Raw genomic sequence first — 16,552 nt, 5'->3', positions numbered from 1 at the left:
TGAAATAATTGCTGCTTTCACCGTCAGGTCTGGCCCTTAGGAAGGGAAATCAACTGTAAGTGTTTGAAGACACTGTCTGTATCGGAGGACCGCAGCATCAGCCTGCAGCCGCGCCTGCACTTTGATGGCCGCTACATCGTCTGCAGCTCCGACCTCGGCGTCTACCAGTGGGACTTTGCCAGCTTTGAGATCCTCAGGTAAAATAATGATCACAGCAGAATGTGACAGACTGACTTCAGTACTTACAGCTGCCAAACATGATACGACAAGAATGTGGCCTTTCAGCGTAACTCAGTGTGCAGAAGAAACGCAGGACGCAGCCCACACATGATGGTGTGTGCCTGTAACTGCACAGCAAAGCGTGAGTAGCAGAGGCATGGGGCGTCCCATCTGTTCCATCTGTCATCCACACAGAGCTCCAGACTGCAGAGAAATAACTACAGTATGTAATGAGGCCACGTTTTACTGTACGCTGATGTGTGCACACAAGCTAAAATGTTTTCCCTACATTTACCGTGCATGCACATAAGTTGTGTGAAGTTGCAAGCACTCTAAATTGGAGTAGAAAATACAACCCCAATTTCAATGAAGTTGGGATGTTGTGTGAAATGTAAATAAAAACAGAATACAATGATTTTCAAATCCTCTTCAACCTATATTCAATTGAATATCAATCAATCAGTTTTATTTATATAGCGCCAAATCACAACAAACAGTTGCCCCAAGGCGCTTTATATTGTAAGGCAATAATTATGTAAAACCCCAACAGTCAAAACGACCCCCTGTGAGCAAGCACTTGGCGACAGTGGGAAGGAAAAACTCCCTTTTAACAGGAAGAAACCTCCAGCAGAACCAGGCTCAGGGAGGGGCAGTCTTCTGCTGGACTGGTTGGGGCTGAGGGAGAGAACCAGGAAAAAGACATGCTGTGGAGGGGAGCAGAGATCAATAACTAATGATTAAATGCAGAGTGGTGCATACAGAGCAAAAAGAGAAAGAAACACTCAGTGCATCATGGGAACCCCCCAGCAGTCTAAGTCTATAGCAGCATAATTGAATACACCACAAAGACAAGATATTTAATGTTCACACTGATAAACTTTGTTTTTGTGCAAATATTTTCTCAGTTTGAAATGGATGCCTGCAACATGTTTAAAAAAAGCTGGGACAATGGCAACAAAACACTGGGAAAGTTGATGAATGCTCAAAGAACACCTGTTTAGAACATTCCACAGGTGAACAGGTTAATTGGAAACAGGTGAGTGTCATGATTGGGTATAAAAGGAGCATCCCCAAAAGACTCAGACATTGACAGGCAAAGATGGAGCAAGGATCAACACTTTGTGAACAACTGTATGAAAAAATAGTCCAACAGTTTAAGAACAATGTTTCTCAATGTTCAGTTGCAAGGAATGTAGGGATTCCATCATCTACAGTCCATAATATAATCAGAAGATTCAGAGAATCTGGAGAACTTTCTACACGTAAGCAGCAAGGCCGAAAACCAACATTGAATGCCCGTGACCTTTGATCCCTCAGGCAGCACTGCATAAAAAACCGACATCATTGTGTAAAGGATCTTACCGCGTGGGCTCAGGAACACTTCAGAAAACCAGTCAGTTAACACAGTCCGTCGCAAGTGCAAGTTAAAACTCTACCATGCAAAGTGAAAGCCAAACATCAACAACATCCAGAAATGCCGCCGCCTTCTCTGGGCCCGAGCTCATTTGAAATGGACAGACACAAAGTGGAAAAGTGTGCTGTGGTCTGATGAGTCCACATTTCAAATTGTTTTTGGAAATCATGGACGTCGTGTCCTCTGGAGAAAAGAGGAAAAAGACCATCCAGATTGTTACCAGCGCAAACTTCAAAAGCCAGCATCTGTGATGGTATGGGGGTGTGTTAGTGCCCATGACATGGACAACTTACACATCTGTGATGGCACCATCAGTGCTGAAAGGTACATCCAGGTTTTGGAGCAACACATGCTGCCATCTAAGCAACGTCTTTTTCAGGGACGTCCCTGCTTATTTCAGCAAGACAATGCCAAGCCACATTCTGCACATGTTACAACAGCGTGGCTTCGTAGTAAAAGAGTGCAGGTACTAGACTGGTCTGCCTGCAGTCCAGACCTGTCGCCCATTGAAAATGTGTGGCGCATTATGAAACGCAAAATACGACAGTGGAGACCCCGGACTGTTGAACAACTGAAGTCGTACATCAAGCAAGAATGGGAAAGAATTCCACCTACAAAGCTTCAACAATTAGTGTCCTCAGTTCCCAAATGCTTATTGAGTGTTGTTAGAAGGAAAGGTGATGTAACACAGTGGTAAACATACAACTGTCCCAGCTTTTTTGAAATGTGTTGCAGGCATCCATTTCAAAATGAGCAAATATTTGCACAAAACAATAAAGTTTATTAGTTTGAACATTAAATATCTTGTCTTTGTGGTGTCTTCAATTGAATATAGGTTGAAGAGGATTTGCAAATCATTGTATTCTAATTTAATTTACATTTTACACAATGTCCAAACTTCATTGGAATTGGGGTTGTAACACATTTATTGAGCACAGAATGGATTTTGTTTGGTCAGAGAAAAGTGCACATCAGCAAAAAGTATTTAGCTCATGTACATGAATTAATTAACCTGCAAGAACAAATTATGTCATGGACATGGATTTTTGGTATTGATTTTTTTTTTCTTCCTATTTAGTCCTCTTTTTTCATGTAAAACTGCAGTGATAAATTATTAATCAACAGTTAAGGCAACAGCTATTTTGGTATCTGATTAATTCATGTAATTATAATAAGTAAATATATATATATATATAGATATGTATGTATGTATGTATATGTATAGATATGTATGTATGTATATGTATAGATATGTATGTATGTATATGTATAGATATATATACACTCAACAAAAATATAAACGCAACAGTTTTGGTTTTGCTCCCATTTTGTATGAGATGAACTCAAAGATCTAAAACTTTTTCCACATATACAATATCACCATTTCCCTCAAATATTGTTCACAAACCAGTCTAAATCTGTGATAGTGAGCACTTGTCCTTTGCTGAGATAATCCATCCCACCTCACAGGTGTGCCATATCAAGATGCTGATTAGACACCATGATTAGTGCACAGGTGTGCCTTAGTCTGCCCACAATAAAAGGCCACTCTGAAAGGTGCAGTTTTATCACACAGCACAATGCCACAGATGTCGCAAGATTTGAGGGAGCGTGCAATTGGCATGCTGACAGCAGGAATGTCAACCAGAGCTGTTGCTCGCGTATTGAATGTTCATTTCTCTACCATAAGCCGTCTCCAAAGGCGTTTCAGAGAATTTGGCAGTACATCCAACCAGCCTCACAACCACAGACCACGTGTAACCACACCAGCCCAGGACCTCCCCATCCAGCATGTTCACCTCCAAGATCGTCTGAGACCAGCCACTCGGACAGCTGCTGAAACAATCGGTTTGCATAACCAAAGAATTTCTGCACAAACTGTCAGAAACCGTCTCAGGGAAGCTCATCTGCATGATCGTCGTCCTCATCGGGGTCTCGACCTGACTCTAGTTCGTCGTCGTAACCAACTTGAGTGGGCAAATGCTCACATTCACTGGCGTTTGGCACGTTAGAGAGGTGTTCTCTTGACGGATGAATCCCGGTTCACACTGTCCAAGGCAGATGGCAGACAGCGTGTGTGGCGTTGTGTGGGTGAGCAGTTTTCTGATGTCAGTGTTGTGGATCGAGTGGTCCATGGTGGTGGTGGGGTTATGGTATGGGCAGGCGTCTGTTATGGACAAAGAACAGAGGTGCATTTTATTGATGGCATTTTGAATGCACAGAGATACCGTGACGAGATCCTGAGGCCCATTGTTGTGCCATACATCCAAGAACATCACCTCATGTTGCAGCAGGATAATGCACGGCCCCCATGGCCGGCATACTCACCGGACATGTCACCCATTGAGCATGTTTGGGATGCTCTGGACCGGCGTATACGACAGCGTGTACCAGTTCCTGCCAATATCCAGTAACTTTGCACAGCCATTGAAGAGGAGTGGACCAACATTCCACAGGCCACAATTGACAACCTGATCAACTCTATGCGAAGGAGATGTGTTGCACTGCATGAGGCAAATGGTGGTCACATCAGATACTGACTGGTATCCCCCCCCCAATAAAACAAAACTGCACCTTTCAGAGTGGCCTTTTATTGTGGGCAGTCTAAGGCACACCTGTGCACTAATCATGGTGTCTAATCAGCATCTTGATATGGCACACCTGTGAGGTGGGATGGATTATCTCAGCAAAGGAGAAGTTCTCACTATCACAGATTTAGACTGGTTTGTGAACAATATTTGAGGGAAATGGTGATATTGTGTATGTGGAAAAAGTTTTACATCTTTGAGTTCATCTCATACAAAATGGGAGCAAAACCAAAAGTGTTGCGTTTATATTTTTGTTGTGTGTGTGTGTAAATATATATATATATATATATATATATATATATATATATATATATATATATACACACACGAGGTATCTTTATAAAACTAGCTAATAATTATAATTAAGATAATTAGCTATCTTAGCTAATTATAGGCCAATCTCCAACCTTCCTTTTCTCTCAAAAATTCTTGAAAGGGTAGTTGTAAAACAGCTAACTGATCATCTGCAGAGGAATGGTCTGTTTGAAGAGTTTCAGTCAGGTTTTAGAATTCATCATAGTACAGAAACAGCATTAGTGAAGGTTACAAATGATCTTCTTATGGCCTCGGACAGTGGACTCATCTCTGTGCTTGTTCTGTTAGACCTCAGTGCTGCTTTTGATACTGTTGACCATAAAATTTTATTACAGAGATTAGAGCATGCCATAGGTATTAAAGGCACTGCGCTGCGGTGGTTTGAATCATATTTGTCTAATAGATTACAATTTGTTCATGTAAATGGGGAATCTTCTTCACAGACTAAAGTTAATTATGGAGTTCCACAAGGTTCTGTGCTAGGACCAATTTTATTCACTTTATACATGCTTCCCTTAGGCAGTATTATTAGACGGTATTGCTTAAATTTTCATTGTTACGCAGATGATACCCAGCTTTATCTATCCATGAAGCCAGAGGACACACATCAATTAGCTAAACAGCAGGATTGTCTTACAGACATAAAGACATGGATGACCTCTAATTTCCTGCTTTTAAACTCAGATAAAACTGAAGTTATTGTACTTGGCCCCACAAATCTTAGAAACATGGTGTCTAACCAGATCCTTACTCTGGATGGCATTACCCTGACCTCTTGTAATACTGTGAGAAATCTTGGAGTCATTTTTGATCAGGATATGTCATTCAAAGCGCATATTAAACAAATATGTAGGACTGCTTTTTTGCATTTACGCAATATCTCTAAAATCAGAAAGGTCTTGTCTCAGAGTGATGCTGAAAAACTAATTCATGCATTTATTTCCTCTAGGCTGGACTATTGTAATTCATTATTATCAGGTTGTCCTAAAAGTTCCCTAAAAAGCCTTCAGTTAATTCAAAATGCTGCAGCTAGAGTACTGACGGGGACTAGAAGGAGAGAGCATATCTCACCCATATTGGCCTCTCTTCATTGGCTTCCTGTTGATTCTAGAATAGAATTTAAAATTATTCTTCTTACTTATAAGGTTTTGAATAATCAGGTCCCATCTTATCTTAGGGACCTCATAGTACCATATCACCCCAATAGAGCACTTCGCTCTCAGACTGCAGGCTTACTTGTAGTTCCTAGGGTTTGTAAGAGTAGAATGGGAGGCAGAGCCTTCAGCTTTCAGGCTCCACTCCTGTGGAACCAGCTCCCAATTCAGATCAGGGAGACAGACACCCTCTCTACTTTTAAGATTAGGCTTAAAACTTTCCTTTTTGCTAAAGCTTATAGTTAGGGCTGGATCAGGTGACCCTGAACCATCCCTTAGTTATGCTGCTATAGACGTAGACTGCTGGGGGGTTCCCATGATGCACTGTTTCTTTCTCTTTTTGCTCTGTATGCACCACTCTGCATTTAATCATTAGTGATCGATCTCTGCTCCCCTCCACAGCATGTCTTTTTCCTGGTTCTCTCCCTCAGCCCCAACCAGTCCCAGCAGAAGACTGCCCCTCCCTGAGCCTGGTTCTGCTGGAGGTTTCTTCCTGTTAAAAGGGAGTTTTTCCTTCCCACTGTAGCCAAGTGCTTGCTCACAGGGGGTCGTTTTGACCGTTGGGGTTTTACATAATTATTGTATGGCCTTGCCTTACAATATAAAGCGTCTTGGGGCAACTGTTTGTTGTGATTTGGCGCTATATAAAAAAAATTGATTGATTGATTGATTGAAAACTAACCGGCAGTTTTATAAAAAAAAAAACTATATGGATTTGAATGACGTGCGATTACACCAATCATGCTTGAACCCTCGTGCGCATGCGTGAGTTTTTTCACGCATGTCGGTGACGTCATTTCCCTGTGGGCAGGCTTTGAGTGAGATGTGGTCCCGCCCTCTCGGCTGAATTCCTTTGTTTAAGACGCTGCTCGAGACGGCGCGCGTTGCTTTATCAAACTTTTTTTGGCACCTGTGAGGGATATCCGAGTGGATACTATTCGAGAAATTCAGCTGGTTTTCAGTGAAAAGTTTAATGGCTGATGAGAGATTATGGGTGTTTCTGTCGGTGTAAGGACTTCCCACGGAGCGGGACGTCGCGCAGCGCTCCCAGGCGACGTCGTCTGGCTGTTTCGAGCTGAAATCATCCTAATTTAAGGCTCTGTTCACCCAGGACGTCGTGAGAGAACAGAGAAGATTCAGAAGAGGCCGGCATGAGGAGTTTATGCGGACATTCCACTGTTAAAGGCCCTTTTTGTAATGAAAGAACGTGCGCGCAAATTCGCTGAGTAGTTTCCGTGACAATGCCGCAAATCTGTGTGCGCAGCGACAGGAAAAACACCTCCATGTTGAAAACCATTTGTAAAATTCAGGCGGCTTTTGATGGCTTTCAACAAGTGAGTAACTGAGAAATTGTTTAACAGCTTGGGCATGTTCCAACTTGTCCGTTAAGTTTTCCAACGGAGGTGTTTTTCCTGTCGCGACCCCCCGCGGTTGGGTCCGGCCCGACATGCGACTCTGCCCGCACGTTCTTTCGTTACAAAATGTCTGTTAACAATGGAATGTCCGAATAAACTCCTAATGCCGACTTCTTCTGAAAGTTCTCTGTTCTCTGACGACTTACTGGGTCAACAGAGCCTGAAATGTGGAAGTTTTCAACTTGAAACAGAGACGCTGCCGCCTCGAAGCGCAGATCGCCGTCAGGCGCCGTGGGCCGTCCTTACGGCAACACTACCAGACCAAAATCTCTCATCAGCCGTTAAAATTTTTACCGAAAACCAGCTGAATTTATTGAATGGTGTCCACTCAGTTGTGCCTTACAGTTTTGAAAAAATTTTGATCAAACAAAGCAGCAGTCTCTGAGCCATTCCTAAACAATGAAAAAATCGACGAGAAGGTGGGCGACTCCTCACTCAAAGACTGCCCACAGGCAAATGACATAACCGACAGGCGTGAAAAAACTCTCGCATGCCCACGAGGGTTCAAGCATGTCTGATGTAATCACACGTGATTCAAATCCATATGGTTTTTGAAAAAAATAAGGTCGGATACTTTTCTAATAGACCTCGTATATATGTAATCAGGCCTGGTATTTTTCCGGCCTGAGCCGGATTTCCGGCTTTTGGATCCGGATATAAAGTAGTGTTCAGAATAATAGTACAACCCCTGGCAAAAATTATGGAATCACCGGCCTCGGAGGATGTTCATTCAGTTGTTTAATTTTGTAGAAAAAAAGCAGATCACAGACATGACACAAAACTAACTTCCACCAAAGATTTTCAATTGAATTGAGATCCGGACTATTTGCAGGCCATGACATTGACCCTATGTGTCTTTTTGCAAGGAATGTTTTCACATTTCTCTATGGCAAGATGCATTATCCTCTTGAAAAATGATTTCATCATCCCCAAATATCCTTTCAATTGATGGGATAAGAAAAGTGTCCAATATCAACTTAAACTTGTGCATTTATTGATGATGTAATGACAGCCATCTCCCCAGTGCCTTTACCTGACATGCAGCCCCATATCATCAATGACTGTGGAAATTTACGTTTTCTTCAGGCAGTCATCTTTATAAATCTCATTGGAACGGCACCAAACAAAAGTTCCAGCATCATCACCTTGCCCAATGCAGATTCGAGATTCATCACTGAATATGACTTTCATCCAGTCATCCACAGTCCACGATTGCTTTTCCTTAGCCCATTGTAACCTTGTTTTTTTCTGTTTACGTGTTAATGATGGCTTTCGTTTAGCTTTTCTGTATGTAAATTTCAATTGACATCTCTCGTGTTGGAGCCATGATTCATGTCAGTCCACTTGGTGCAACAGCTCTCCAAGGTGTGTTCACTCCTTTTTAGATGCAGACTACCGAGCAGATCTGATTTGATGCAGGTGTTAGTTTTGGGGATGAAAATTTACAGGGTGATTCCATAATTTATTCCTCAGAATTGAGTGAGTCCATATTTTTTTCCCTCTGCTTGGTCTAAAAAGTAACCGTTACTGACTACCACAATTATTTTTCCTGATTTCTTATAGTGTTTCTCAAAGCCAGAAAGTTGCCATTTGAAATGACTTTAGTTTTGTGTCATGTCTGTGATCTGCTTTTTTTTTTTTACAAAATTAAACAACTGAATGAACATCCTCCGAGGCCGGTGATTCCATAATTTTTGCCAGGGGTTGTATTTAACACAATTGTGACAGAGACTGAGGGAGAGAAAGTGAGGAAGTGCGGCAGCTGCCGGTGTTTTTTTGTTTTGTTTTGTTTTTTTTTACGTGCGTGCGCGCGCGAATGAATTGTCCGTGAAGATCTAGGGAAGTCACGATTATTACAATATTTGCCAATCGCGATTACTTTTCATATTCACGATTACCGTGAATTATTTATTTTATTCACAAAGCATAAAACGACTCAGAATCTGACGTCATTGTGCTGCAGCCTCTCACTCTGTTTCGCTCTCGTCTTAAGGCAGGACAATAACATGGAGGCTGAGGAGCGATCCATCCTGCCGTTTTGATAAGACGGCCGATTAAAACAGTGGCCATCTTCTTCAGAGCTGTCTAAAATGCGGAGTTTACCGAAGGAGCTGTCGCTGTGTGTGTGTGTGTGTCAACAGACTGCAGACTTCGAGGGAGGGGGTGGGTGAGGGAGATTCCTGAATGGAGCCACGACACGCTGCTGAGAACCATCAGTGCACGCAGCGAACGCGGAGCAGAGAGAGGACTTTAACCCGAGTGAACATGTTAAAAAAACTAAACCAAACTGTGGAGCTTTACTTCTCTCTGAACTTTCTCTTCCGGTGTGATTCTGCCGTTACCATCCTGTTCACACCATGTGCGCGTCGTATACTGAATTTATGAGATCATGAGATGAAATAAACAGTTAAATATCTTTAAAAACGTATTTAAAAAATGAGAATATATGAATGAACGGAGAAAAAATTACACATACACCGGTTAAAATAAAACCCTGATGTGGAGAAGCTGTGGTGATGTTCAGACGCACAGATCACAAAAAGCAGGTGAGAACTGTGAACTTTAACAGCTGTTATTTTCTAAAGGTATTTATTTGTTCAGTCTTGATCTTAATGTAGTGTTTAAGCACAAAACGTGACTGATGAGGAGAAAATTTCAGAAATGCAACAGTATCAACCACAAATCAGAAAAAGTTGGGACTGTATGTAAAATGAAGATAAAAATAAAAATGTTGTACTATTCCCAGTTTCTCCACTCACAGAAGCCAAACGTTCTTCCGTAGATGTGTAATTATACTACAATAGTAGAATATAAAGAAGGGAAAAAAGAAAAAAAATAGAGAATATATTCGTCAATAGCACTTATCTGTCTGACAATTAATCGTCTCCAGAAATTCCTAATCGTGACAGCCCTATGAAGATCATTTTATTAATTACACAGATGTATAATAAAACAAATGGTGACTGGTTTATAACACAATTATGACAGAGTGTGAGTGGATGGTCCGCGAATGACGTTTAGTGCCAGGAAATATACTGGTTCTTTGTTTAATAAGAACCGCGAAATATACCCTGTTCTTTGTTTAATAACACAATTTTTCATTGCTCTAGCTCAATGTGATAACCAACAGGGCTGTGAAAACTCCGCGGATCCGCGGGATTCCGCTGATTTCATCGTGAGGCGGCGGGGCAGGGTGTTAGTGATGTACTCTTTAATGAATGAATTAATTTATTTGGCACACAAACTCAACAATAATCGTGAACATCACTGAGTTTTAAAATGCTTATCGCAACGCGTTCTCTTTTATTACGATATCGTGTAAGTTTTATAAGTCTGCGGACACTGATCTGTGTGTTAGATACAAATCAGTTTCCTCGGATCTGCGGAGTTTTACGGAGGAAAAATGCCACTCAAAGTGTTGCTGTTACGACAGTTGTCATAAAGCAGGGCTAGTTGGTTGCTGCGGCGACGCTGTGTGGCTCCTGTGCGGCGTCACAGCTAAACTTAGCATGTGGACATCCCAAACTTTTAGAGCTTTCAAGTTTTTAAAAGATTTGTGCAGCATGTCTGTGTCACGGAGCGACGTCGCACAGAGAGAAGATGGCGAGAAAGACGGTTTGAAAAAGTCTGATAAGGACAAGAATCTGTGGAATCGTCGCTGACTTCATCAACACACCTGAAAGATAAAAGAAACGGGAAAAGTGAACTGTGCCCTCTCAGGAAACACGGTAAGAATTTTTCTCTCCCTGAAAAATAAACATTCTGCTGTTCAAACAGGATTTTAGACAAGATTATGTGACTTTTTTCACTAATCCAGACTTTCTTTCATTGTAAAAAAGACATTGTGGCTTTGAATGGATTTAGGCTGCATGAATTTACACAAGAATGTAAGTGACTTTTTACTATAAGGTACGTTATTGATATTTTACCATGATTTTCCAAATATTCTACAAGCTTTAGCTGTGGTTTTTGAAGTCTTCATAAATTTCATGTAGTTTAATTGTTCTGAGTTAATGCATAATTTGGTTTACAATTAAAAGGAAAATCATTCCAGTTCCTACTTCCACATCATATTCTGTTATTTCAACATCATCATCGACAGGTCAAATAAAAGGTTGAATGTAGGATCATTTAAATATCCAGTAATTTTGAGATTTCTTCTTCCAGGAGATGCTGAAAAAGTATCATTTAATTCTGGGGCCCCACAGGGCCCTAGACCCCGGCTCCTGGGGTGCTGAAGCCACCCCACCCCCAGACCCCCTGCAAATTTTCCTCGGATTTCACAATTTTCATTTCACAGCCCTGAACCAATCATTGATTGCATTGGCATTTTGCAGGCGCCTGTTTGACAAAGCGATCAAATTGAAGAAAGAGATTATTTAGTGGATATGATTTTGACCAGTGCAGTGTTTGTGGTTATTTTATTTTTGCTTTAGAAATCTGCATTGTAAAACACTTGACCTCAAAGATGGTAATGATTGTTTAAAATCTTTGGGTGTTCCTGATAGTCCACGGGCCAAGCAGGTTTTCGGTACCACTTAAGGGGAATAAACAACACTTTGAATCCAGCCTCAGTGTATCATGGCTGAAACAAAAATGTATGATAGCCATCCCAGGGTGGTAGCTGTAGCCCGGTAGGGGTCAGTGAAGAATTACACGGAGGTCAAACTTTAAAAATGCTCCAATCATGTTGAAAACTATATCACATTTCTTGTCTGATCATAATGATTCCTAAAAGGTATAGTGTGGACAGATGGAATAAAATGCCTGCCTCATAGTGTAGCTGTTGCAACAGTTGTCATAAAGCGGGGCTGGCTGGTTGCTGCAGCTACGCTGTGTGTCTGCTGCACGCGCTACTTCTGTTGTGCCTAATTAAAGACCCTGTTCTTAAGCTAAATGGCGTGATTGGGACTTCTCTGTGGAAAACTGATGGTGATGTCAGCCAGGCACTCAGGCTGGGTTCATGTGGGATTGTGGGTGATGTGGAGGCTGTCTCTGTATGAACCTGTTTTCTGTTTCCAGGGTGATTAAAACCCAGGACCCGGCCAACCTGTCCCTGCTCAGCTTCGGTGAGGTGTTTGCGCTCCTTTTCGACAACAACTTCCTGTATGTGATGGACCTGAGGACAGAGGCCATCTCAGGCCGCTGGCCCCTCCCAGCCTACAGGAAGTCCAAGCGGGGGTCCAGCTTCCTGGCAGGGGTGACGTCCTGGCTGAACGGCCTGGACGGGGAGAATGACTCTGGACTGGTCTTTGCCACAAGCATGCCTGACCATAGCATTCACTTAGTCCTGTGGAAGGAGAATGGGTAGCGGAGTCCTGCCGCCGCGGGGACTCCGGCCGGATGCTGTGTGCAGCTTTTTCAGTTTCACTTCCTGTCAGCCTGCTGGTTGGACGGAGACATGGAAGCAAGGCCATGACAAAGAACACATTCAGGCTCCATTCTGCTCGTACTGGACTAACATTCAGGACAATCCTCCACTCGCCGCCTCAGGTTCGGCTACACTTTGACCCTACGTTCAAGTTACCGGTTGCTGGCTTGTTTTGGGGCGTTCACGTGCCAAAACATCAACAGGAAGCTGGATTCCTTCAGAAGTTAAAGGACTGCCTTAACGGGGGGACGCTGTCCCACAGGAGGAGGCTTCACGCTCTGTCTGTCCGCTCTCGTGTGCCTTCACACCTCACGGAGTTCTGTCGCACCTGCGGCGCTGTGCAGAAGTCTTAGGCAACACCTGAAAAATCCACGAGACAAATAATATGTCAGATCAGTCCAGATGATAAAAATCTACTTTTCTGTCTCATGACAGTGATGAAATATTTTTTCTTTGAGTTGTTAAAGTATTTGTGTTTTCAGCGACCTGAAAAGTTTTTTTTTTTTTTTTTGTAAAGGAAAATTTAGGAATTCAAATTTTACTGACTTTTATTTCTTTTCTTTTTTTACAAACACGGGTGTGCATTAAGGCATCTCTGCAGCACTGCAGCGCACTGCTGCATCTTCTGTTCTCGTATTTAGCGCGCTGCGCCGGTCTGAGATGGGATTTTATAGCTGAGGACTCTGAACTGTTTTTACGAACATCAGCTTTATTTTTGTAAAGACCTCCATACGTTACAGAACACAAATTAATCCAAACTCTTCACCTGGAACACACGCGCCATTTTATAACGGACCTACGGTGGCCATAGAATGTCCACTGACCCTTCAGCTTTTACAGCTGTTCATTTCTGAAAACATCAACATGGACACATGAATGGACTTAAACCTGACGATAAATAATTGCACAAATGTGCAGATGTGAAAAGATGTAGTTCACCTTTATAAGCGGTTACCTTGAAACAAACTGGTGATGCTGCAGGAATTGGGGAACTAAACTGTTGGAGATAAATCGGTGCTGAAGAAATCTGTTCAGTCTCCAGCTGCTTGTCCTTCAGTTCTGAGTGAGCACAGAGAAACCCGCGGCCTCTCAGAGGCTGTCCTCCGCCTGTTCCACAGTTACAGCATCTCCGTCCAGTGGACACACTGACAACAGTCGTCATGTCCCTCACCCACGTCCCAGACTGAGGGAACGTGCACGTTTCATCAGCCCTGAGAGTAATTACCTTTTTTTGTAGTAAAAGTAATGCACTTGTCCACACGCAGCTTAGTGTTTAAAAAAGATGTATTTGAAACCTGCCTGATGTGTTCTCTGTGATTTAAAGGTCACCAGTTCACGCCACTACACAGCCGCACAGCTTTAGCATTAGATTTGAAAAAGTAGTGATGACCGTTTGAAAAATGTAGTGAGATTCTGTAGGTAGTTTTTATTTAATTATTTTTACTTCTGAGTATCTTCAGTATATCTCACCATCACCTCAGTCACCAGCACATCACCTCTCTGTCCCTGTTGCTTCCCAGACTCTCTCACCTCTGTGTCTCCTGCCCGTTGCCTCTCCCTGTTGCCTTCAGGTCTTTCTGTTGCCTCTCCCTGTTGCCTTCAGGTCTTTCTGTTGCCTCTCCCTGTTGCCTCTCCCTGTTGCCTCTTTGTCTCCTGCCCATTGCCTCTCCCTGTTGCCCTCAGGTCTTTCTGTTGCCTCTCCCTGTTGCCTTCAGGTCTTTCTGTTGCCTCTTTGTCTCCTGCCCATTGCCTCTCCCTGTTGCCTTCAGGTCTTTCTGTTGCCTCTCCCTGTTGCCTCTTTGTCTCCTGCCCATTGCCTCTCCCTGTTGCCCTCAGGTCTTTCTGTTGCCTCTCCCTGTTGCCTTCAGGTCTTTCTGTTGCCTCTTTGTCTCCTGCCCATTGCCTCTCCCTGTTACCTTCAGGTCTTTCTGTTGCCTCTTTGTCTCCTGCCCGTTGCCTCTCCCTGTTGCCCTCAGGTCTTTCTGTTGCCTCTCCCCGTTGCCCTCAGGTCTTTCTGTTGCCTCTTTGTCTCCTGCCCGTTGCCTCTCCCTGTTGCCTTCAGGTCTTTCTGTTGCCTCTTTGTCTCCTGCCCGTTGCCTCTCCCTGTTGCCTTCAGGTCTTTCTGTTGCCTCTTTGTCTCCTGCCCATTGCCTCTCCCTGTTACCTTCAGGTCTTTCTGTTGCCTCTTTGTCTCCTGCCCGTTGCCTCTCCCTGTTGCCCTCAGGTCTTTCTGTTGCCTCTCCCCGTTGCCCTCAGGTCTTTCTGTTGCCTCTTTGTCTCCTGCCCGTTGCCTCTCCCTGTTGCCCTCAGGTCTTTCTGTTGCCTCTCCCCGTTGCCCTCAGGTCTTTCTGTTGCCTCTTTGTCTCCTGCCCGTTGCCTCTCCCTGTTGCCTTCAGGTCTTTCTGTTGCCTCTCCCTGTTGCCTCTCCCTGTTGCCTCTTTGTCTCCTGCCCATTGCCTCTCCCTGTTGCCTTCAGGTCTTTCTGTTGCCTCTCCCTGTTGCCTCTCCCTGTTGCCTCTTTGTCTCCTGCCCATTGCCTCTCCCTGTTGCCCTCAGGTCTTTCTGTTGCCTCTCCCTGTTGCCTTCAGGTCTTTCTGTTGCCTCTTTGTCTCCTGCCCATTGCCTCTCCCTGTTACCTTCAGGTCTTTCTGTTGCCTCTTTGTCTCCTGCCCGTTGCCTCTCCCTGTTGCCCTCAGGTCTTTCTGTTGCCTCTCCCCGTTGCCCTCAGGTCTTTCTGTTGCCTCTTTGTCTCCTGCCCGTTGCCTCTCCCTGTTGCCTTCAGGTCTTTCTGTTGCCTCTTTGTCTCCTGCCCATTGCCTCTTTCTGTTGCCTCTTTGTCTCCTGCCCGTTGCCTCTCCCTGTTGCCCTCAGGTCTTTCTGTTGCCTCTCCCCGTTGCCCTCAGGTCTTTCTGTTGCCTCTTTGTCTCCTGCCCGTTGCCTCTCCCTGTTGCCTTCAGGTCTTTCTGTTGCCTCTCCCTGTTGCCTCTCCCTGTTGCCTCTTTGTCTCCTGCCCATTGCCTCTCCCTGTTGCCCTCAGGTCTTTCTGTTGCCTCTCCCTGTTGCCTTCAGGTCTTTCTGTTGCCTCTTTGTCTCCTGCCCATTGCCTCTCCCTGTTGCCTTCAGGTCTTTCTGTTGCCTCTCCCTGTTGCCTCTCCCTGTTGCCTCTTTGTCTCCTGCCCATTGCCTCTCCCTGTTGCCCTCAGGTCTTTCTGTTGCCTCTCCCTGTTGCCTTCAGGTCTTTCTGTTGCCTCTTTGTCTCCTGCCCATTGCCTCTCCCTGTTACCTTCAGGTCTTTCTGTTGCCTCTTTGTCTCCTGCCCGTTGCCTCTCCCTGTTGCCCTCAGGTCTTTCTGTTGCCTCTCCCCGTTGCCCTCAGGTCTTTCTGTTGCCTCTTTGTCTCCTGCCCGTTGCCTCTCCCTGTTGCCTTCAGGTCTTTCTGTTGCCTCTTTGTCTCCTGCCCGTTGCCTCTCCCTGTTGCCTTCAGGTCTTTCTGTTGCCTCTTTGTCTCCTGCCCATTGCCTCTCCCTGTTACCTTCAGGTCTTTCTGTTGCCTCTTTGTCTCCTGCCCGTTGCCTCTCCCTGTTGCCCTCAGGTCTTTCTGTTGCCTCTCCCCGTTGCCCTCAGGTCTTTCTGTTGCCTCTTTGTCTCCTGCCCGTTGCCTCTCCCTGTTGCCCTCAGGTCTTTCTGTTGCCTCTCCCCGTTGCCCTCAGGTCTTTCTGTTGCCTCTTTGTCTCCTGCCCGTTGCCTCTCCCTGTTACCTTCAGGTCTTTCTGTTGCCTCTTTGTCTCCTGCCCGTTGCCTCTCCCTGTTGCCCTCAGGTCTTTCTGTTGCCTCTTTGTCTCCTGCCCGTTGCCTCTCCCTGTTACCTTCAGGTCTTTCTGTTGCCTCTTTGTCTCCTGCCCGTTGCCTCTCCCTGTTACCTTCAGGTCTTTCTGTTGCCTCTTTGTCTCCTGCCCGTTGCCTCTCCCTGTTACCTTCAGGTCTTTCTGTTGCCTCTTTGTCTCCTGCCCGTTGCCTCTCCCTGTTGCCCTCAGGTCTTTCTGTTGCCTCTTTGTCTCCTGCCCGTTGCCTCTCCCT

The 16,552-nt window shown here is 44.4% G+C and overlaps 1 protein-coding gene and 1 long non-coding RNA gene across 3 annotated transcripts in view; both read left to right on the top strand.

Annotated features, from left to right (window-relative positions):
* The window catches only part of fbxw2 (F-box and WD repeat domain containing 2), a 76,839-nt gene extending 63,065 nt beyond the window's left edge, over window positions 1-13,774 (top strand). For both annotated transcript variants that reach the window (XM_034192469.1, XM_034192468.1), the window contains exons 7-8: window positions 28-197; window positions 12,128-13,774. In XM_034192469.1, the coding sequence (XP_034048360.1) occupies window positions 28-197; window positions 12,128-12,416 (459 nt within the window). In that variant the 3' untranslated portion in view covers window positions 12,417-13,774. The remainder of the gene's footprint in view (window positions 1-27; window positions 198-12,127) is intronic.
* A 516-nt stretch (window positions 13,775-14,290) lies between these two features.
* On the top strand, window positions 14,291-14,885 carry LOC117530158. Its single transcript, XR_004566200.1, has 3 exons — window positions 14,291-14,452; window positions 14,485-14,786; window positions 14,819-14,885. It is a non-coding gene; the product is annotated as an uncharacterized LOC117530158 (long non-coding RNA).
* The last annotated feature ends 1,667 nt before the right edge of the window (window positions 14,886-16,552 follow it).

The sequence above is a fragment of the Thalassophryne amazonica genome, chromosome 17 (genome assembly GCF_902500255.1).
Source record: "Thalassophryne amazonica chromosome 17, fThaAma1.1, whole genome shotgun sequence".
Classification (NCBI taxonomy): domain Eukaryota; kingdom Metazoa; phylum Chordata; class Actinopteri; order Batrachoidiformes; family Batrachoididae; genus Thalassophryne; species Thalassophryne amazonica.
The sequence above is the reverse complement of the archived record's forward strand: the minus strand, read 5'-3'. Positions and strand labels throughout refer to the sequence as shown.